Raw genomic sequence first — 24,565 nt, forward strand, 5'->3', positions numbered from 1 at the left:
ATTTAATGAAAACTGTATCCTTGGATCACATCAGAAGCCTTCAATTTTATTTTTTTTAATCCATGTTGATTTTTTTTTCCAATTCCTCCTATCTCTCTGTGTTACTTTCTGTATTTCTCCCTTATTTCTGAGATTATCTTGAAAAAAAAATGCACTCTATCTATTCTAGTGTTGTACTATGCTGTACAGACCTTTTCTTCATTTAAATTGTAGCACAGCACGCACAAATGTTAAATTCAGCTAATACAATTTTGTATTGGCAACTCAAGCACATCGTAACTGGATCACATGCCCTGTCTCTAACTGTAATCTATACTGGAATCTGGAAATATATACATATTTTAACTCTTAATTATTTTCTTATTTCTTCACAATCTTTGCTTGTTTTTCTATAGCAATATATTTTCGTTTTCAATGAAGCAGACATTCGTGTATGTCACAAAACCTCCAAAATCACAGTGAGGGAAGTAGAGTGGTCTTTAAAATTCTTCAGCTTCCAGCTGACCTACATTCGAGCTCTTTAGTTGTGGGCAGTAGACAAACCCCTCAGGAAAGCCACATTTTGCGTAGTCTGAGACAGAATACCAACATTTGCACAGCAGGCTGTGGGTCAGGGAGGGGAAAAAAACGCGTACTTTTGCATTTTTGTAAACAGCTTAATAACACCTGTGTGTGTTCAGAGCCAAGGATCAGAAGAAAACTACTTTACTGCTTTCTACTGACATATACATTGTGTATTTAAACATTTCAGAGCCTGAAAATTCCCAGGACATTAATTATTGTTTTTATTACAATAATTTAGTATTTTATGACTTCTCCTAGGAATATTTTGTCTTAAGCAATTACTGAGGACACTATATCATACAGTAATTATTTTTTTTAGTATCAGCTCTGTAAACACTATCCCTGCAAGGCATTTTAAGGTTCTTTGGCTTGCGTGTACTCCCTTCTAGCTCAGTAGTTCAAAATTCAGCCTACCCTAAAATTATGTTTGCTTAACATTTCATTTTTGCATTAAAATTGTGCTACCAAACTTCCCCAAAACAAGGCTGTAAAACTGCTAATAACAGCAATACCAGAACTTGAGCCACTGCAGAGGATGCGCTCCGGGCTGTACATTCACTCTGTTTTCCCTCCAGTTTGATGGCTAGCCCTGTTTTTGAGATCAAACACCATGCTGAAACAGGAACCCTGTATTATAGCCTGCTTCAAAGAATCAGGTAGCATGCAAAGAAAGTGCAGTATTCACACATGTACAAAGGAACTGAAAAATCTGGTCACTTTAATTTCAGACTTCAAAGTCTTGACAATTTTCCTTCAGAGTAGTGACCTATTTCAACAACTGACCTGTTGGTGCGTCCCTGCAACTGCATACAAAATTTGCAAAATGACAAATAATAACAAAATGATTAAAGAGAAAAACAGGCTCCTCATGGTGGAGAAAATGTCAAAGGAATGGTTTATAACACCTAGGTTTGGTCTTTCCTGCTCTTCTTCAGAAGAGTTGGCATGCACTCTCACCATAAATACAGCCAATTTGCCTGTTCAGCAGATCAGGTATCACCATGGAGTAGAAGGTGGCTGGAATGAGATTTGGGAAGGCGCAATGGTTCCTGTGGGCCCCAGGGGCTGCCACAGCTGGAGCACGAGTTAGGCAGGAGGTGAAACAACAGTGGATCAAAGTCAACATGATGAGGGCCAAGACTTCAAGGACCTTTTGCTAAGTGCATTACGCAGGGCAGAAGGCAGGGAGCTGTGTTACTCTCCTGTCCCAGAGAAAAGGAAATTGCCTTTGTTTGAGGAAATATGCCCACTATGTCTCCTTGTTACTTGGTGCTGGTACTCTGAACAAGAATTTACTCAGGACAGAGATAGCTGCATGACTGCAATCCTCCTAGTTAAACCAAATCTCTCAATTCACAGACGTTTCAAATAGCTCTCCCAGATTACAGTTTGCATTAGAGGCGTTTTGAGCCCCTGACCACTTCAGGCCATGGAACTTCACATTTCGAGAAGTCTCCCATAGTGCAGATGTCTGAGTCAGTATATGCAAGAAGTAAAACATATGGATGTTTCTAACTTAGATTGGGTACAAATTAGCTTTTCCCTAAAAAATCAGACTTTCGACTCACCCAAAACTATTTGCAGAATTTAACTGAAACTTTCTAATTATTTTAGTCAACAAAACAGAATATCGAGAACCTGAAGCATTTCAGCTCTTTAAAAACTGTAAGGTTTTTGAATATCTATTTTTAAATGCGTTTTTTTTTTTTTTTTTTAATAATAATAGTAACTTTTAAGACTCAATAAAAAGCATGTACAGAATCGGACTAAAACCAAACTGAAACTTTTGTTGCAGATTTTATGAAATATTTTAATCAGCCTCAAATTTATGGTGTCTTTTTTTTTGTTTCATGGAGGAATTATTTTTATGCTTGTGTCAGGCCATTCCTTTGCTCTCCATCCCCCCAGTTTTCAGTGAGTAAATTGAAAATAGACGAATTAATGAAAGAACAATTTGCACATTTCTCCATGTTGTTAAAACAGGTAAGAGGGCATTGGATTTCAGTCTGGAAAGCATGGGAGCAGCTATTCAACCTGTCCATATTCAAGACAGCACTGAGAACATGCTTATCTTTAAGCATATGTTAAAGTCTCCTTGATTTCAAAGTGCCTCTTTAAGAGTGTCATCAGCTCTTGACATTGTATCAGTACTGTTGGAATATATGATGCTCTTTTTAAAGCTCCTTTAGGAATAAGCAACCACAGAAACGACACCTTTGACTCCAGCACTACTGACCTAATGCCCCCCCTTGGCTAGGCACCGCTTTGGACTCTCGGCAAGCCAGGAGAAAACCTCAGCCCAGGAACACACAGGAATTATGGCCTTCTAAACGTAGGGATTCAAAAAGTTAGCTAATAAGTGAGTTTCCAATACTTTATTTTTAAATGACAGACATTTTTAACTGCATCTGTGATTCTGAGGGAAGGGTCCTACGTGTGAATTTTGAAACATGTTGCTTTCATTTATATGTCTAAGAGTGATAGTTCCCTGAATGAGGCACAGTACACACTCCCTTGGCTCTGTAACCTACTACATCAGCAGAGTAGCAATAGTGTTTCATTATATACTGGTCAACAGTCTAAATTTAAAGGTTCTGAGGAGAAAATCTGTTTGTTTCTCACTTTGCAGGCTGCTTGTCATGCTGGCGCTATCTCAAGCCTTACTTTTTTAAGTTAAAAAATTCTGACTGTAAAGCTAAATAATGTTTCAGACAATCATGTATATATAACTGAACACCTACGCATCTGCAAAATTAAGTCCAAGCTTCAAATTGCAATTATATTAATGCATATAATTTGAATTAACTATAATTTCAGCAATTCTGTAAATCCCTTTGAAAGGATCTGTTGCTTGTTGATCTTGTGCCATGTGAAGACATGATAAATATGACATGTAGCCTCCTCACATGAATAATGCATTCTACATCTTAAGCAAGCAAGTTCCACTCCAGAGAGATGCTTAATCCATTCCCTGCTTCTGGGGATGAAAGGAATTAAACTCAGTGCACTGATTTCACAGTATGTGCTCATTTGACTTTAATTATAAAATGATTATTTCAACATTTTTTTCCTGTAAAATAAACCAAGCCTGAGCTCCATGTAACCTCTATAGAATTACATTACTTCTCTGTGCATTCAGTCTTTGCTCATCAATACTGCACTTTCAATACCGTTTCACATGGAAGGATGGAAACAACCTCTTGGGATTCACAGTTGATATAGTAGTTTCAGGTCTCACAGCAACAAAAGCTCCTCTTTTTGATATCTGGCCAAAGGAAGGAGCACTGGAATCCTTTAAAGTGAATTCAAATGTCACCAGAAGGAACTTTCACTACGCACAGGGAGATGACATGATCCCACACTACGCTGCAAGATTTACATCATGCATTCTGGATATATATTTTCACCAGTATTTTTTCCACAGGCTGTTCAAACCTGTGCAAAGCTCAGTATGAGATCATTTACCTTGCTAAAACCGGAAAGTTTTCTCTTGGCTGATTCAATGGCCAGAGCATTCCCTGGGAATAGGACATCTGCTGTCTGTGTCTCAGGAATGACAGAGCGTCAAGTGGACTAGACAGCTATACTGTCAAAGTCACTGCCATGCTTCAAGCTTGAAAAAAACAGCATTTCAGGAACGTGATGTTTTATCAGGCATACAATCCGGGGGGAATAGAAATGAATGTTTGCCATGCAGTGTATGCTCGCCATGTAAGGATTACTGACAGTAACTCCAGCTGACATGTCTCCATCCAGATCTGGAAGAATGTAGCAGGTTCATCGCATCATACCTTCCAATTCAAAAGCTATTTGGAGCTGACCTACATATTGTCAGAAGCCAGATCCTGCCCCCAAGCAAAAGCAACTGTACCACTTCTGGTCTCGAACTAGTTCATGCTACTTGTTAATACTACTAGTATTTCTCTTACTGCCAAGCCAAGCTGGCTAGCTGGCATGCGTCTGCATCTGTGTCAAGACTAATCCATAATGTGGGTAAACAGCTCACAGACAAACAAGAACAGATGCTATTTACAAGATGCTAGCTTACATATGGAATGTAGGGTCAAATTTTCTCAGTTTCCAAGTGATATCCAAGTTTATGGGTTATTTTCAGAAACTGCAGTCAACTCCTAAATTTACTTCCCAAAACAGTGCTTAGTTTTACAAAAGTATTTATGTATCTAATTCCACAACGTCCACTGTGCTATAATGTGAATTTGTCAGAGCATGAAGAAGTTTTAATTTTTTTTTTTTTTTTTTTAATATCCAGCTAGCTCAATCTCATTTATCCTTTGGGCTCCTAAGGTCAAGAGGACACAAGAATGCATTAAGATAAATGTCTTCACTATACTAAAAGCTGAAGAACATACATAAGCTTAGATCTTTTTTTTTTCAGAACACCTGAAATGAAACAGAGTACATCTCACCAAAAACTTGTATTATTTCCCTGAACAAACTGTGACTTATGTATGTGACAGACTTATCACAATGCTCTCAAAAAGTCCAGAATATACAGCAACTTTAAAAAAAATTCAAAATAAATCGTCATTGGTCATGACGACTATTCAACACTTGAAATTCCTAATCTTATCAAACATTCTAAAGCATAATTGCACCACTTCAAATTCCTCAAACATTGTCTTTAAAGAACATAACTGAAAATCATCAGGAGTTCTCAAAATGTCATGTGAAACCATGAACTTCAGTCTGTATTCGGACCTTAGCATAAGTATTTTACAAATACAACCACCACACCATAAATGACAATTACTAAGTTCACAGTGAAAAAATCCAAAAGATTAAAAAAAAAAAGTAGATACTTAGTACGTTAGATATTAGTAAACTATGAGCTAAAGCATGATCTGAAGAGGTACCTGTATAGAGGTGTTAATTCACTCTGAAGAACAATGAATCTTGACTTGTATTGACTTGGAGTAAAAAAATCTGGTTGGTGTTTGTATAATTAAAGAGTTTCTCATAACAATAACTGTACAGTGGACAGTGCAGTCATGTCATTTCACAATGGTTATGATCTTCATGACGCTACCATTAAAATAACAATCTTTAAATCACTAGGATGTTTTCAACAGAAAAAATGTTCATTATGAGCAACAGTAAATCATTCATCTCTCTCTCTCACACATAGAAACATCCACAGAAAGTATCCATAAAACATGTACTTTGGCCCTTCAGAAACACTACAGTTATTGGGATCAGATCTGTGTCTGGCAGTGGTAAAGGTCTGAGCTCTTTTCCCTGCATCCATTGGCTCCCTGTGGGCTGTATGATTTCATTCAATAATAAGGCCATGGAGCACAGAGAATATTAACATTAGTCATTAGAAGGTGGGTGACATGACCTTACAGTTCCTGATTTCTATTGCAATACATCTTCCCCTAGAGTCAGAGGTTACTGCGCTTGAGATGAAACCGGCAACATCAGTTATTCTGCCTGTGCGCAACCTTTGTCAGCGTTCATTTGCTTTCATTAGAAGATGTCTCAAATGTTACTTGAGGTGAAAATTGCTTTAGATATTGCTGCATAACACATGGCTTTTCATGGGCACATTTTGCAGGCTTGTTTGAAGTAATTAAAAGAGACACTGGTTTGAAGATCACGTATTTTAACCTCTGGTCTAGTGGTCCAGCTTTGTGCGACAGGATGACAGAAAAGACAAGGATGGCACACGTGTCACAAAAATTCACGTGACGATGAGAACTCTGACAGAGTTGCTCTGCTAGACTTCTGAGCCTGCCCGATCAGCAGTGGAAAACATAAGCCTACCTCCCTATACCATCGAAACCAGATATCAAAGAACAGATTCCATGGAGCCTGAAAATACACAAGCCTCTGACGAAGATCAATGTCTGAAACCTGCTCCGAAAGACAGAGATATAGGGATGTTCTTCACAGCAAAAGCCCAAGGTAACCTAACTGTGGCAACTCCTTACAGCTCCCATGGAACCTTCCTCGTAAAGTTGCTTGGTAGTAACTGTAACTCATTTGCTTTTTATAACTAGTTGAATTTTGGTTAGTATTACCTTGCTGTTCACAAACAAGTTAGGTGTTATAAAAAGCAAAGCAAGTCTTACCTGGAATACTCTGTCTCCTCACAGACAGTGCTCCATCAGGTGGCTTTGCCTGGTTTGCAGACTTTGTGTAAGGACTCTCATCTAAACAGAAACAAGCAACACTTCCAGTTACTGTTAAATATAATGTTTAAAACAATGTAATTTTAACCCAAACACTGTGTGAGCTAGCAATGCAGAGCACAAGAGGTGCTGTGAGCTGGATGAGGATGGGTATTTCTGCACGCTGACTCAATGCTTCGTGCTGTGTTTAGACTCGATGACAAAGGCTCTGAATAGCAGAGCTGAAAAGGATGGGGTAAGGCTCAAATCGCAGGTAACGCTCAGTCGATGACAGGCTCGATATACAAAGACCTTTTTTAGTTTTAACATAATCATTGAAACTTTCCTTTTTCTCATGTTAAGAAGCTTCACATGTCGAAGTCTGAAGTGAGAGAAGTACCATCCCTGTTCAGGACTGAAAGGCTTCCAGAAGTTTTTGAATATTTTGGCTGTAAAGATGCACTCCTTTTCCTTTGGGATCTGCCAGTGGGTGGTTCCTTTTCTGTTGTAATGACTGATTGGGGAAAACATCAGAAAAATGTTGTCAAATAGGCCAAGCACATTTATGCCTGAAGAACAGCACTGTGACAGTCTGTGTCTAAATAGGAGGCTACGTGGAACACCCACCGATCAACCTCAGCGCAAAAGAGACCACTAACGGTGGGATGAGCTGATGAGTCATCAATTAAAGGCAGCATTAGGCAGTAAGTGAGTCACTTTTACATCCCTCTTAAGAGCAGAATGACAGTAAGGAAAAAATCAACCATATCGTAGCTTTAAAAAGGACAAGCTCTAAGCTCAGGAACAAAATGTGAACAAAGGAGAAGAAATGATATTATGTATTTTATTAATTCAATCAAAAGAATAGAAGAAATTAGGCTTCTGTCTTGCTTGTCCTTTCATCAAGTGCTCAAACACTTTAAAGTACTATCGAATCCTTCTATTTGCTGCTTGTTTTCCTTCAGGTTGCGAAGGACTGAAGAGTTTACAGCACGTGCATGAATACATGCTTAAATACAGATCAATGAGTAAAGGAATCAAAGACCATGTTATCGGGTAAAGCATCCTCAGATCATGTCGAATCATACAAATATTTCTGGAGAATCAGTTTTTCTTTTCAGCTGATACTCTTGACCTTCTTTGCTGATTACACTATTTATGTCTTGCAAAGTCTCAAACTCCTTTAGCAACTTGCCTCAAGGACAAGAGTCCATTTTCATTCAAGTGAGATAAGGGTTGAGTCAGCATAATTTCATTTAAAACCAGGTCTCTGAAAGAAGTGACTAGGAGAGCTGGCTGGCTTTTAAAACCAGAACCTCCGCAAGGAACCCTGCTTCTGTTAGGTGAGTGCAGCGACAAAAAATCTAAATGAATTAAGAAGAAAAAAGATGAAAGAAAAAGACAAAGGATTGTTGTATAGCTGTGCACCTTGATGAAAATGCAGAAATTATTGAAGAACATACATTGGCAAAACACCTCGACAGCCAATATAGTTAGTTTTTCTAAGGTAAAAAGAACTCTCATTGCTTTAGGACTACAATGTTAAAAGGAGAAAGATAGCAGGTTTGACTATACTGTTCACTAGTACAAACTCCTAGAAAATAGAGCTACAGGAAGTACAGAAGCATGAAAAAATATTAACACAGATCCAGCTACACAATTTAAGAAAAAGGCAGACATGTAAACCTTTATTATTCTGTTTGAGGAAAGTGGAAAAGCTAATATTATTGCATATGCAGAATATACATCCCCTCATTAAAGAGAAAAAAATAAAATAAAAGTGAACTAGAGCTTCTGGAGGAAGTAGGATTATCTTTTTTTCTTTCACAGAAGAGGTACCACTGAGCTGGAACTCAAGGCAAGGTTCTCTGAACAGCCTGGCTAACTCATATCAATACCAAAAACATAAAGTTCATCAATAACAGGTGGCTGACATGTCCCATCCATTATTACTTATTTGCAGGTGTTGAATGTGACAGCCTATAGTGTGAGACACGCATTTTTCTACTAAAAAGTGGGCAGGAAACATAATACAATTTCTCAGGAACCAATGGATGGTGATGATTTTTGGGGTCTATTTGAATATATGCCTTACCTATGAAAAATCTACCAATTTACAGAACAAAACAGTCCTCTCCTTGTCTCTTTTCATCAGATTGGAGAGAGGGCAAAACAGAAAGAAGAATTTTCACATCCAGACCTTTTTAATTAAATCTTTTTCACTAGCAAATGAGTAAATCAGCGACAGTCTCTTGCTGGAATAGGATTTTCCCAATATTGCACTGCACTGGGAGTACCTGTGGTTGTCCTGAGCTCAGAATATGGGACAAGCTGGCAAGCTTTTCTCGTTAACAGCACCAATGAGGGGAGGGGAGAGCACATTCAAATCACTCACTAGGGAACCTGAGCAAAAAGTCTAATATTTTCTGCATAATAACTGGTAGATATGAAAGGTAACTGAGACTGCATATGCGAGCAAGCTAGTATTTTAATTTAAGCACATTATCATTGAAAATTAACAGATATTTATATGTGTTAGGTACTGTAGGCATGTAATTGTGTTGTTTTTCTTAATCTGTTTACAGAATTTCACAGCAAAAAAAAAAAAGGCCTAAGAAGTTGCTTCATAAACTTCTGAACCTTTGTTAATGCAAAATACACTCAATTACTATTTGGAAAGACAAATGATCCATTGTATCATCAATGGATTGGGAAGTTGTTCCTAGGGCAGGAAGGAATTCTCTCTAAACGCCCATTTAACAGCAAAATCACACTACAACATAACTAGAAACCAGTGTCAAGTATTCCAAGAAGCAGAGGAAAACAAATACAACCAACTAGAGAGAGAATGCCAACAGCCTTACTGAGATGCTTACTTGAGACAGGAAAGTAGTATATAGAGTAGACAGATGCAGAAATAGACGCCACCCTGAAGAACAGAGTTAATTAAAGAGACAAGGAAGCCCTGATAGCCCTGAAATGTCAGACACCATTCATGCTGTGAAAAGGAAAAAAACTGTTCGTGTGTGTTAGCCAAGTTGCATGTGTGGCCACACATTTTATTATCAAGTTATGATTTATTGATGTCCCCATCTGCTCCACAGTTAGTAGGGAGGGTCTTAAAACATGCAAAAATGTCTTATAAGAGCAGAACCTAAAGGGATTTGTCTGAGAGTTTTGTATTACCAGCTTCCCCCTCCACAGCACAGATATTTATGGACATAGAACCCAGCCCAGCAAGCCAACACCCTGAAAAAGTGAAAGAGCAAACCAGTATGAAGCATTCCCCACCAATGGGAGACAATAACTCAAAATTAGGTAAAGATGTGACATATTTAAGCTGCCACACACATACAAAGCAGAGGGAGAAACAGGCTAGATTCAGAAGCACAGATCTCACCTAGCTACACCCCTAGCACTAACAGATCAGCAGCAGGGAGCGAGTTGCAGTCCACAAAGCATTGGCAGGCCAAACGGTGTGGGCCCCGAGCAGAGCAGAGTCTGTGCCACACACACGCGGACGGGCAGCTGCAAACCTGCCGCTCGGCACACCAGCTCCTGCCCGCCGCCAGCGGAGCCACGCCGTGGTGGTGACATCATGCTCACCACGGCGGGACTAGCTCAGCCATGCGGATACGCTCTCAGACCTGCATTAATGACATCACTGGCAGCTTTCTTTTTTTTTCCTTCCCCCTCCTAATTTCCTCTGGCTAAGAGATTAGACAAGCCAGGGTACACAAGTTCTCAGAAATCAGTAGCTCATACAGAGGTGACTGCCATGCCAGCAGCTTCTTCACTCAGTGACCACAGGAAACCAACACTCTTACACTGTTAACGGGTGGGGGTCATTTCCCCCCTCAAAATTCATGCTTTGCACGTTTCTTGCAGCTGTAAATGTGCAACAGCGAATGAGATGCCCACTGTGCAATTCACCTCCTTGCTGGCAGAACACAGCGATAATCTCAGAGGTGATGTCTTGCAGATTACTGAGATTCCCAACCAGCAAAGCAAAATGATCTTCCCGTTTTCTCCTTTTACTCATCCTCATGGAACATTCCCGAAGATTGGTAACAATAGCTCACGTATCATCCTTTCAAAGCTCTGTACACAGTTCTTCTAATTAAAGACTGCAAAGATAATGATCAAGTGGACAGACAAGCAGTCGTACTGCTTACAGCTATTACTGTAGGCTTATTGCCTTTAGCTGTTGACCGTGAGGCAGACACAAACAGCTTTTTGCACTTTCCTGCCTATTTTTAACCCGCTGGCATCCCCATCTTGTAACTGAACGATTCATTCTTTGAGTTAGGGACCACGCTGTGACCCATTTATATCGTTCTGCGTCGCTCTTAACAATACAGTGGGGGCTCTATCCGAGACTAAGGGCTCTGTATGCCGTAACAAACCATCAGTAATGTAACCCTACACAGATTATACACTGGACAATGTGTATGGATGACATAAGTGCTCGGTACCGTGCTAGCAAAATGACCATACGAAATCTATAGATATTTGCTGTATTCAGTTTAATATCCTTTGAAGGATACCAACTGGGGACACATAAGAGGGAATAAAAGGAAAGCCTAAAGATATTTCCTCAACAGTCAAGGCCAGGAATTCAAAGTACTGGGCAGTTTATGGCTGCTGAACCATCTGCAAGTCTCTCAAGGTGGCTGTGAAAGCTACTGACACAAGGACGTTGTTTACAGATGTGGTAAAGCCTAATAGCACTCCCTCCCCTTCGAGTCTTTGCAACTGGTTAGAGGATGTTTCCTTCACTGCTGCTGCTGCACATCCAGGTGATAACTACTGGACTCAGTAAACACATCCAAAGCCTGTGCAGCACCAGGTGGCCCCAGAAGGCAACTACGCACAACTGCATCCTGTCATATATGAAGGGGAAGCCTCTTCCCATCCCACTGGGAACTGCTACTGAACAACTCAGCAGCTGCCACTTTGTCCCTCCTACATGGAGAGGAAACATGAAGGTCCTTCACTGTCGTACCTCGTCTCTCCCACACAACAGCTTGTTCTCAGCTCTACGTCACCACTCGTACCGACTTCTCTTCTGCAAAGCCTGCATTCCTCAGGCAGCAGAGGAAATAACGTGGCATCAAATTTGCAAGTGAGGAATTTCGAACACAGGGAATTTTTTAATATTAAGGAACTTGAAAGCTATATTAAATTTTTTCAACAGTAGATGTGGAAGTGCTACGAGGGAGAACAGAGAGCTTCCATCTTTCAGTTTTTCATTTTCATTCTTCAACAGCTTACTTATGTCTTGCAACAGGATAAGCCATTCTTTGGCTAAGGGAGAACTGAATTTAAACCTTTTTAGACTATGACCACGTAGCTTCTCAGTAGACTTCAGAACCCAGGCAAGTGAAATCTGAGGTGTTCCTCAAACGTTGCCCAACATGAAGCACCTCCAACTAATGTGAGTTTCAAGACTCCCCAAGCAGGCACATCACATCTTCAGCTGGCTACACATCCAGCTGTCTCAGCATACAAGAGGAGTAACATCGACTGCATGTGCTGTTGCTTACACTGTTTGGGATAGCACACACCTCAGGCTAGTAGAGAATCGCCCATCTACAGAGGTAGAGGATGACAACACAAGTTGTCAATACGATGATTACAGTTGAGAGAAGAATGTTCCCAAGATTAGTTTCTCAAAAATTAAAAGCACCAGGGTCATAGTTACTACTTCAGCCATTACTAGATCTGTAATATCCCATTCACAGAAATTTGCCACTCTTTAACTTTATAATGAAGAATATTTTTCACTAAAAGCAACAGATTTTTACGAATCCTGCCAGTACAGTACAAAATACCATAGGTTCTCATACTTCCTATATCTGAAACTTATCCTATATCTGAAACTTATCCTATATCTGAAACTTATCCTATATCTGAAACTTATCCTATATCATACTTCCTATATCTGAAATTTTATCTTTACATGGCATAAATTTCAACATTACCTAGAATCATAATTTTTTGCACAGTATTGTACCAGTGGCAATTGGTAAATTCTGAGCTACAGCATTCTCCATTATCCCCACAGCTTGCAGCTGGAGGCTTTCACAGGTGAAAATAAACATGCATCCACTGATGTCTGTGGTTTACAGAAGCTCTGAAGTTGAGGAAGGCTTACACAGAGTCTCAGCACGTCTTTTAGGACCATTCTTGAAGCAACTTGCTCTCTTCTAAACTCAATCTTTCCGTTAAAGATTCTCCATTCTGTAAGAAAGTTGAAATATTTACTGGAGCAGGGACTGGAACCCCATCTCAAATTCATAGATGAGCACCCAAACTCCAGGCTACACAATCATTCAGTCTTGCTTGCTCGCTCTGATCAATGTTTTAGGTATGTCATACAAAGTAGAACAGATTAAAGCTGCCTCCTCTACAATCAATTCCAAGACCTATATCGGATCAGGCAGAAGAGGAAATCTAAACTCAAGATCCCCTGTGTACCCCTGTGAGTAGCCCAGCCACTACAAAGTTATCAGAACCACTCTAGAAAAACACCCCTGATCCCACGTAAGCTCATCTCCTCAATTCCAGTTCTTTGTTTCTGGTAAAAAAGCATAAACGTTTTCTCTAAACTGTTGCAAATTCTAGAAAATGTAATTTTCAGGTTGATCTGCAGCAATGGGAAGGAAAAAGAACATCAAGAAGGGAGTTGAAGCTTGGTTATCACACCGCCTTACAGCTTCCAGCTGAGAGGACTTCTGCAAAGACAGTGGACAAATCTTCTACCTGAACTTAAAGACCAAATAATTCTGAATGAGAACTGACTAAATAACTCTGAATATTTATACAATACCCTGATCAATGTAACAAGTAGCAGTCACAATCAGTGGATAGACACCAACACAACTTAACTGAAGCTATAACAGCTACAAATGAATAATAGCAAGAATCATATAATCATAGAATGGTTTGAGATGGAAGGGACCTCAAAGATCACCTAGTTCTAACCCCCCACCATGGGCAGGGACACATTCCACTAGATCAGGTTGCTCAAAGCCTCATCCAACCTGGCCTTGAACACCTTCAGGGACAGGGCATCCACAACTCTGGGCAACCTGTTCCAGTGCCTCAACATCCTCAATGTAAAAATTTTTCTCCTTATATCTAATCTAAACCCACTCTCTTTCAATTTAAAGCCATTGCCCCTTGTCTTATCACTACACGCCCTTGTAAAAAGTCCCCCTCCAGTTTTCTTGTAGGCCCCCTTTAGGTACTGGAAGACTGCTGTAAGAACTCCCTGGAGTCTTCTCTTCTCGAGGCTCAACAACCTCAACTCTCTCAGTCTGTCTGCATAGGAGAGGCACTCCAGCCCTCAGATCATCTTCGTGGCCCTCCTCTGGACCTGCCCCAACAGCTCCATGTCCTTGTTCTGTTGAGGGCCCAGAGCTGAACGCAGTACTCCAGGTGGGGTCTCACGAGAGCGGAGTACAGAGACAGAATCAACTCTCTCAACGTACTGGCCATGCTTCTTTGGATGCAGCCCAGGATACGGTTGGCTTTCTGGGCTGCAAGAGCACATTGCTGACTCTCATCAACCAGCACTCCTAAGTCCTTCTTCTCCTGGCTGCTCTCAATCCATTCTCCGCCCAGCCTGTACTTGTGCTTGGGATTGCCCCGACCCATGTGCTGGACCTTGCACTTGCCCTTGTTGAACTTCATGAGGTTCTCACAGGCCCACCTCTCCACCCTGGCAAGGTCCCTCTGGATGGCATCCCTTCCTTCCAGTGTGTCCACAACACCACACAGCTTGGTGTCGTCAGCAAACTTGCTGAGGGTGTACTCGATCCCACTGTCCATGTCTCCAACAAAGATGTTAAATAGCACTGGCCCCAATGCTGACCTCTGAGTAACACCACTCGTCACTGGTCTCCACTTGGACAGCGAGCCATTGTCTGCAACTCTTTGAGTGTGACCATCCAGCCAATTCCTTATCCACCAAGTGGTTCACCTGTCAGATCCATGTCTCTCCAATTTTAGAGACAAGGATGTCATGCAAGACAGTGTCAAATGCTTTGCACAAGTCCAAGTAGATGATGTCTGCTGATAAGAATACTACTACCCAGACTTTTTTTTTTTGTAAGTGAAGCTTATGAAGGTAACTGGAAGTTCTAAAACTCTGCTAAGTTTTACAACTGAATTATTGAATGCACTTGAATCAATAACCACACTGAAATTTGCTGGGAAGCAGTGAACAGTAGGACTTTTACTTTGGCTGCTGATGGAAGATCTGGCACAAATGTTTTTTGGCTGGTGTAACTTTTATCCTTAGTAATTGTTATTGACGACAATAACAGGAAAATATCTCAGAGAATGTACTTTTCCTGGGAAATGAGGATGTTTTTAAAAGATTTGCTTTTAAATAATGCAAAAGTCTAGAAAAAAATTAACATCCTGGAACATTCACGATTACCACAATGTCACCACAGCTGTATCAAAACGAAATGGACTATAAACAATTGAAAAAAGAGGCAGAATTGGCTAAATTCTTTCTGCAGATGTATAATGTACAGATTTCGAATGTATATGCTTCATGAAACAACAAAATGTCAACAATTTGCTTTGCCTATATGCTAACCCTTTCAGACTTGTTACGGGAGCTCCAACCACGAAGGAAAGCACTCGTTTCTCCTACTGGTGCAGAGGAAAAACAATTTTTTGAGTTCCTTTCAGACCTGTGGCTTCAATCACTTCCAATGTGACTTTATTTTTGAAATGGCAATGCTGCTCTTCGAAGCAGTGCTTAGAAATATCTAAAATTTCCTCAGAGCTGCATGTAAAGCAGTAATTAATGAACTAGGCTTCAAGTAGGACAAATATGAATGTATTTAGTCTTAATCCTTTCTTATCAAACTCTGTGCTCAGTGCTCTCCAGCACTCTCTATTAAGAAAACAGGGTTTCAAATGCTTTCATAAGTAACATTTGTTGGGTGTGTGTGACATGGAAGAATTATGAGAAGGGAGCGTCAGAATAGCTCCTCTGGTACTTTTCTTTCCCACATTTAGCAGACTGTCCCTGGTTTTCTTGGAAACTTAATTTTACAGTTATAACACCCAATGAATAACTGTGTCGTCTCTCTGAAGTGAAAATGTATTCAATTTTATTATACTTTATGTAAATTTAGTTCTCTTTTTTCTGAATTATATGGTTACTTATTACAGTAGCAGCTCAGTTTTAATCTAGAAGCAAGAGAAGTAGGGTACTGTAATTATGCATAACTGTGAATCCACTTCTTGTTGATATTTACAATACCTCAGCAAGCTTGACTGTTTGAAAAATGAACTGAATATCTTCCAAGTTTGCTTGTCCAAAGTTAATTTTCTAAGCCTGTGCTTAGGCACCTGAACAGAAATGCTAGGTTTCCTAAATGGCTAAGTACGCTGATCTCCTCCCAAAGCTATTTTGCTCAGGAAAATTCAGAACTTTCCAAAAGCATTTAAAACACGCAGGATGTGCAGGAAGCTGAAAACATGTCTCGAGAGATATTAGCATATGGTGAAATTCACTCAGTGGATTATCTAATAAAGAAGTAATCCTATTTAAATAATACCCCAACCACAAACTACTTCAAATCTGATAAATATGTCTTTTTGTTTATACAGCATCAAGCATTTGTTAAGGGATTAAACTCGAATGCCATAAACTGGAATAGTTACTGAATCGTTACATAATTTTAGATTTCAAAGTGAGTTTCACTCTGTTGTCTTGAGCTTCTGTTTATTGTTTCTGGAAATAATACATGCATCACATAAGTGAAATATGTGAGGTTTAACCAGAGCAGCTATCAACTGAAGAAGCTGGGAAAGTGAAAAACCTCAAAGAAACTAAGAATGTAAACTATTTTCCTCTATGAGACAGAGTTTGGGATTTTTCTGTACTTATAACTTCTGCAGACAATGTTATTCTAGAGCATGGGGCTACAAGACTTTTCATTTAAAAGGAAATTGCTAAGTGACACAGATCTCACTGACAGGAAACATTTTCAGATGTTCAAGCTACACTTTTTGTTCTAAACACTCATGATCTGTTAGGAGTTGCATCCTGGACCATCCGAAGGTTTTGTTGTCCTCTCTGCATGTGTGTTTAGGAACATCACATTGCTCTGATGTGCTGCCACATGCTGGCATTGTGTGAGGCAGCCATACATAAGCTTTTTGGAAAAAAAAAAAATTGAAAACTCTTTGCTTTATGGAGTTCTAACAATTAAGAAATTCAATTACACTGTTTAACATTGGTAAATGCTAAATTAGCATCTCTCAAGAATATTTGAGCCAAACTTGATAGAGGAACGCCAAGGTCAAGAAGATGACAAAAGTTCCAGCCAGGCTTCTGGAGAAGGGAGCTGAACAACGGAGCGAGACATGAGCCAAGGCAGTGGCTTGAGGGTCTGAAAACCAGATGGCATTAATGCTACACTTCATGGAAAAATACCTTTATGAAGAGATATTTACTTTAAAAATACATCAATGACCTTAATGTTACCTTTTATTCTCTACCTTTGGTTCAGCTACCTGTTCCAGATGCAATTTTGCTGGGTTGGGAAGACAGCGATCACTGATTAGGGGAAATGGGGCCAAGCCACATCCCGTGGCTACTGGACAATGCCCTCAATCTAAGCCACCGTGTTCCTGGCTGCCATGGCTGCCCACCACTATGTCTCCTTGGGACAAAAGGTAATCAGCTTCCTGCTGGGCAGCATTTCACTGTATATTAACAAAAGAAGACATGTGGTATTATCTGCTGTTACGTTTGCGGATAAAATGCAACAGGAAAAACATATATCGGTCACCTGAGCTGTGCATATCCTGCAGATATTGACAGTAACTTTCTTGTGCATCAAAACTGTTCTTGTGCTTTCCTAGCCCAGCCTTGGCAGAGGTTTTCCCTGCAGTTTGACTGCTTGAAACTTAAAAAGAAGTAATGTTTAAGACTGCTGTTAAGATTCTTTTAGAGCTTTCTGATTTTTCCATTGGGAGAAATAAAATTCTATATCCCCTCCCCATCAGTATATATACGGATAATGATCTTCTAGGAGTACCTGTGGAGAAGACACCTTCCACTTTCTACCTGTGCTGACCATAACGCAAAGCAGATCAGGAACATCTGCCCAGGCTGCTGTCATCGCAGTTGACAGAGACTGGGGAAGCGAGGATGTCAACTATTGCATGCCAGGGAAGCCAGAAGGTAGTTGTGTGCGTGCTGTGGGAAGGCAAAGACAGAGGCAATAGCTGAGACAGAGAGACCATCACTCAAGTTGCATAAAAATTAAGTAAAATACATTTAAACTGTTTAGAAAACAGGAGTTTAGTTCGCTTCAGGAAAAATAAGAACAAGCAAAGTCACAACACTACCTTCAAAGATAGTAAGTTAGGAATAGTAATTTTTTCAGGAGGTTACTTATCCCGCCTCCATTCCAGTGCTGTACTAATGCTATTTGCAGTAAATTATATCAGGTATTTTTCAGACTACTTGTGTCTGTAAATGTCTCCAGTGATGACATCTCCATTGCTTTCCTTTGGAGACTGCTCCACAGGATGCATCAGATCTCACAGCTGGAAAATAGTTCCCTCCGTCAGTCTACAATTTTCTTTCCTTGCTTTTAACTGTCATTCTATTACTCCTAATACCATTCTTCCCCTCTTCAGAAGATCTTACAAAAAATCTCTCTCATGTACTGTTCATTCCATAAATCACACAGATTACTGTACTTACTGCTTTAGGCTCAGATCCTACCAGTTCTTCTTACTGGGCATGACTTACCACAAATATAGGCTAATCCTGTCACTGAAGCGTGATGTACACACTGACTTTGTACCAGGATATCCATTTGGTGAAGAGTGAAATTATTTTTTTAAACCAAAAATTTGCACAAGTGTAACTCCAGTGTGGACAACACCAAGAGCAAAGCATACTTCTGCATCTTAGTAATATGTTGTATAAATTTACAGGATTATAGCTATCCTTTTTAATCCCACTAACCAGCTTTATTTGATTCATAAAACAATTGTAACACTGCCACTAGAAGCTGCATAAACATTATACCAGTACCAGTGTATTTATATTGGCACACCAGTGGGATTGCCCTGCTAATTTACAGTCCAAATGATGCACATTAGTCCAAATTGGCATGGCTCAGGCTCAGTGAAAACCCAATCTTTCAGAACGCATTTCTTTCAGGAGTCAGGCTATAAACCTGTCACCTTCCTTGTGCCCTTGTGAATACTCTCCCACTTTTAGCCCCTACCCTGGAAGAGTTTACTCTATACATCCACAAAGACTGTGCAGTAACTTCGACTAAGTTCAGTTGTCAGCAAAACTTCACTGTTTTTGGAAGCTGTGACAAGGTTGAACACAGTGCAGGGTAAGAGTCTTTTGAAATAAAGTGCTATGTACTTTTAGGAGTGGGAACAAAGCACAGTAACAAAAGGGATGTCAAGCTGACAAAACAATATATACATATTTGTTTTACTTAAAACTTCCATAAAGCCTAGGCCACCTTCTGTGCTCCAGACAGCATCTACACATCTGGTTCTTTACAGTAAGCCTTTTAACCTGTCAAATACTCTATTTTCCAGTGCCTCTCGAGCCCTACTAAATCTCAAAGCTTATTTAGGGCAAGCAGCTGATCATCTGCAGTATTCTTCAAATTTTGAAAGACGGTAATTAGTAGAACTGCTTGCCCACATCTTTGCCTATGTGCAACTTAGCCATGCCTGAGTCAGCTTTCTGTGATCTTATGGAGAATACAACAATAAAGAAACAGATATAGATCGATGTGTAACATTCATGAAAAATTGTATTTCCATAAGCTTCAAGAAGACAGGTAAGTAATTTTTAATCTTTCTATGTGCCAATCCCCCCAAGCTTTTTAACCACGACTCACTCTCCTTTAGGAATTCACAGCTGCACTTTCACAATGTCTTTGGCTCTGAAACTCCTAGAAACACAGACAGCATCAATCCATTGCCTACCACAACTGCAGGAAGAACAAACACAAATTTTGGATTTTCATAGCATGGAAACTCTAATTAAACTCTTTGTCCAAACACTACAGTAATGGTGAGGTAATTATTAAATCTTTCTCTGTATTACCAACGTATTGCCAGCACTTTCAAACCCATCATAGTACTCCGTGTGTGTGTGTGCATGTGCACATGTGCTTAATTTTAATGATGGGTTTATTCAATTTGTAAAATAATCTCAAAACAGACAGCAGAAAGCAATTAAAAATAACAGGAAATCTCACACATTAAAAATAGCTTGAACCAACCAGACAGAGTATCAGATAAAGGACTTTGGAGAAACACAGCATTTAAGGCAGAAGCTCAAACAAACTGTCCAGACTTCCCATGTTCTGAAGGTCAAACAAGCCACGGTTTTGGCAGACTAACAGCATGATGAACACCAGAGTCTAGATCACTCTATCATCACAAGTCTGTGCCCTGTCCAGGTTTTTATAATGAAGCACTGAGGGAAACCAAGCTGATTTTAGGAGTCTGAATAGAATACAGGCAATTAATAAGACACGGTGCGTAAGACTTCAGATCAAGCAAGTGCTAAATATATTAACATCTGCACACTATTGCAGCCAATGAAATACATCTGTAATAAGCTCCTAAAAAAAAAAAAAAAGTTAAGCCAAATAGGTCACACCATTACTTCACAAAGACACTAAGTTCCTCGTTATCTGAAGTCTCTAAAAGGAGAGCCTGCTGCAGAATACACATTAATGTAAACTGCCATTGGGAAGGAAGCGAGAAACATTCAAGATAAGAAATGACAGAAAATATTAAAACTGCAATTCCTAAGCAAGAACAGAGCAAAACTCTTTGCTGTAGCTTTGGAATCCAGAACAACACCACCACCGTGTTAACCATGTTGGGAAGCATCCACATAGCCAGCATCACCAGCCCTATCAACCAGATGATACAACTGCAAGCACAGCTGCAATTTTATTGATCAAATCAACAAGAAAACACAGAGGACAGGACCTATATCAGTAACTGGGGCAAGATGTCTGATAGACGACAGGAGAAGTTTGATCTTTAAGATATTTCAAGAAATAACCGGTATTTAAAAAAAAAGGCCAATGATTCCAAGCTATGATTTCCGTATTGCCCGAAACAAGCGGTTTGCTGCAGAGTCAGAGTGGAACACGCTCATTAAGACCGCAAGAACAGCAAAGCTAGCCACTGAGACCCGTAAGGATGGTCGGTTAAGGCAGTGGCTTTCAACCTGCTGTCTGTCGAGCCCTGAAAGATCACAGACCGCTGTGCCACATCTCTTGAGAGGTCCCTGAGAAAAACAGATGCCTTTATACTGCGACCTAATTATGGAACATATCTATCAAGGTGTGCAACACCACGAAGTATCTAAACAAAGAAGAACTAAACCATTAAGACTAACAGGCACAGTCGGCTGCCCTGGGCTGCCCCAAGGGCCTGAAAAAACCAAGATCCTGCACTTCACAGCCAAGACATTCTGCCTTCCAGGTCTTACAAAGGCTCGAAGATATGCACTGGTTTTGGCCAGCTAGAAATGTAAATACTTCTGAAAACATTTCCTAACAGGAGTTGGGACAACAACTGCTGATTGCAGAACAAATATTGTTAACTCCTCTGATGGACAGTGCCTGTTTGATGTGCCTTCAGCTTCCCTGGGGCATCCTTTGAGAAGAGAACATGGGGAGGAGGCGCAGTCTCCCCTGAGGAAGGGAGCCTTGCTTCTACCATGGGAGCACACCAGCACGTAGGGGGATGGAAGCATCCGCAGGGCAGGGTGTAGTGGCTGGAAGTGAGCAGAAAGCAAAGGCTGATAACAAGAATCAGTGGTGAACGGGCTGCACGAGCATTGAACAGAAGGAGGACCACCTGGGGACCTGAGAAGCCCTTGCAGAGTTTGCAATAAATAAATGATTAAATAAATAAATAGAACCTGTTTAGTCCAAAAGTCTTGCTTGGTGGGGGAAAAGGGAGACTGCCTACTATAAATCAAAGGTCTAGGCAGATTTATTTTAAAAATAACCTGGATTCCCGTCAGTCACTTTGAAAAATAAACACATTAAAACACAACAAAAGAGGTCTTCCAGCAGAAAGAACTGCCTTTCACTGCGCATAATACAGGACTTGCTTAAATTATTCTTTGTGAGGCTTATAAAACATCTTGCTAACACTTCCCTCTTGTCTCCTATACCCCACAAAAATTCCATTACTATTCCTGTCTTCTTGCCTTAAGATAATAAATAATAATAAGCTCATTGTCTACGAAGTTTATGGGTGTTCACAGTTGCCAGTCACCTGCCATTTCCACACAAAGTGTAAATCCAAGGAGACTTATCCTTGAGGGAGTTGTAGGGCAGCTGAGCTGGTGGTTTGACTCTAGGCTTTCTGAACCCCTACTGTCTCAGGGCTTACTATAAAAATGTTGCTCTTTCCATCAAAAGAGGCTTCCACCAAACAGCTCTGTGGAAGCAGCTCCCACATCTCATACTCCTGTAGAAGGTCACACGAGAGGCGGCGGATAAGAGACCTGTGCTTTTGCACGTTTCACAGCCATATTTGTTCTGCTTGCTTTCTTGTGTCCACACTGCTCCCCTTCACAGGGGCATTATGTTTTAACAGCATATACAGAATAGATGGAATAAAAAAGGGGATGAAGTCTGACAGAAAACAACAGAAAATAAACATATGAAATGCATAGGATGCTGTGTGTCAGGTAAGGGAGAGGAAGAGAAGAGGACAAAACTAAATCATGTTGCAGAGGGAAAAGAAAGGAAGGAACAGTATGGAGGACTAAATGGGAAGAGACTAATCCCACTTCTCAGCTGCTTCTCAATCCCCTCCCAAGCTTCTCCAACAAGCTATACTGGCTTTACTAATTATACAGGAGAACTGAAGCAGCCTGATCGGAAATCATGCGGAAGTTAAAAGTCCTCGGCTTTGAGTTTCTACTCAAATAGCAAAAGGAGATAACACTGGAGAAGCTGATTTGACAAGAGACACCGGGACATCAGTGTCACAGCAGGAATTAACACGTTGCTGCTTTCCCTTCCTGAGCTGTCTCCTCTGCTCCTGGGCTAATGCTCCTCCCTGTGAGAAGCAAATGAGTAAGGGAGCTAGCGAGAGCTGCATATATTTTCTATTGCCATCACCAGCTCAAAGAACTTGAGTGGGAACTGAAAAGAAGGTATGAAGTACAGGAAATAAAACTTAATACTTTTTCAACCATGCAGGAATTTTTTGTTCAGATACTTTCTTTAATATTCTGCTTAGCAGAGAAGCACAGGTAATAATGACAGCGTTACTGGCAGCATTATATGGATGGAATAAAAATATCGAAGTGTCAGTGACAACCTAAAGACAAACCAAAATGAACGTAAAGTCTCGGTACAGAAATAATTTCTTTAACCACCACTGTTTTGTACAATTTTTCCTTTTTTCAGGGACTGGATTAGTGTGAGTATTGCTCCCATCACTTGCACATATATATATATATATATATGAAAAAAAATATAAAATATAAAAGTCTGTTGAGACTTGCATGTAAAAAGTTAATTAAAAGCTGAATAAAAAGACTACAGAGATCAAAAAATGTCTATCCCTCAAGTTCATGCCAAGATCCATATAAATATAATGTTTCATACAAACAGTAAGTCATTTCATGATGTTCTTTTCAATAAAAATTATGATGAAGAATAAAATGTTCTCATTATCCTTTCCTAATAGATTTATTCAAAGTCAATCAGCAGTTAAAACAAGTAAGTTAAACACAAAAGGATTACTCTATTCATTGACATTGCCAGGATAATATCTTCAGTTCAGTCAGATCAGTTACTGTACCAACAGTAAAAGCAATATTTTTCTTTAAGTCCCTGCTTCAAAAAGCATGTCAATTTAAGGGATCATTTTCGCCTATTAAAGCCCAACGAAAAAGCAGTGGGATTTTGAAGTCAGTAGGATGCTTTAGATTCAAACATGGGTTGGATGCTCTCCTGCTTCAGGCTGCTTTTCTGCAGTGGGATTACATGCCCTGGTTTTGCAGACATTCAGGCACATGCATGGCTTTTGCTCTCTAAGTGCACTGTGAAAATAAAGACATGCACTCTCCATTAATACATTTTTCTGTGGGGCTATGTCATATCATGGTTTATAATGTAAGGAAAAGTAGGCAAAAAGGCATCATGAATCATACCCTGTCATTTCTAAACACATTTCCAAAACCTGGAACTTAAAAATTAAGCTCCTAAATGCTGCTATGACAAAACAAGCCTCTATTGTAGCAAGTTCCCACTGGATACACTGGCAAATTGCAGTCAGCATGGCTGTGTGCAAGTCTGACACACAATTTCTATGTAAGAACAAAAAAATGGATACTGAAAGTCATACATTGACCATTTTAGTCCCTTTTAAAAAAGAATACTGTAACATTTATTCTCATAAAGCTCATAAAAGTAAGTACTCCCAACATAGAGATTTATGATACAAAACAATACCAATTTCAGAATAACAGCACTTTGATACAGAAAGGCCAGGAAAGATCATCCAGTATTTTGGTATAAACACACAATCTATTTTGAAATTCCCAGATGTGCAGGCTACTATTCCTTTCTTCAAAGATTTTAGCTGATGCACGCTCATACACACTTTAAATCAGACCAAAGTCTATTAAAGTGCATCAAAGTCCTGAAAGAGAAGAGGCTGCGATCTGTTCATGCGTATAGACAGTGAGCTACGGACACATACCACCATTGTAGTGGCTTCCCATTAAAAAAAAAGCACTTTCTTTCCTTAAACTCTCTTCTCTGCCCTAAGTTACTCTAACATTTAAATAATTC

The 24,565-nt window shown here is 39.9% G+C and overlaps 1 protein-coding gene across 1 annotated transcript in view; it reads right to left on the reverse strand.

Annotated features, from left to right (window-relative positions):
• Positions 1 to 24,565, reverse strand: part of GRIP1 (glutamate receptor interacting protein 1) — a 234,943-nt gene that overhangs the window by 105,155 nt on the left and 105,223 nt on the right. The window contains 1 exon segment of the mRNA XM_086609897.1: positions 6,657 to 6,737. Coding sequence (XP_086466023.1) covers positions 6,657 to 6,737 — 81 coding nt within the window.

Source organism: Tauraco erythrolophus, chromosome 4 (genome assembly GCF_009769465.1).
Source record: "Tauraco erythrolophus isolate bTauEry1 chromosome 4, bTauEry1.pri, whole genome shotgun sequence".
Taxonomy (NCBI): Eukaryota; Metazoa; Chordata; class Aves; order Musophagiformes; family Musophagidae; genus Tauraco; species Tauraco erythrolophus.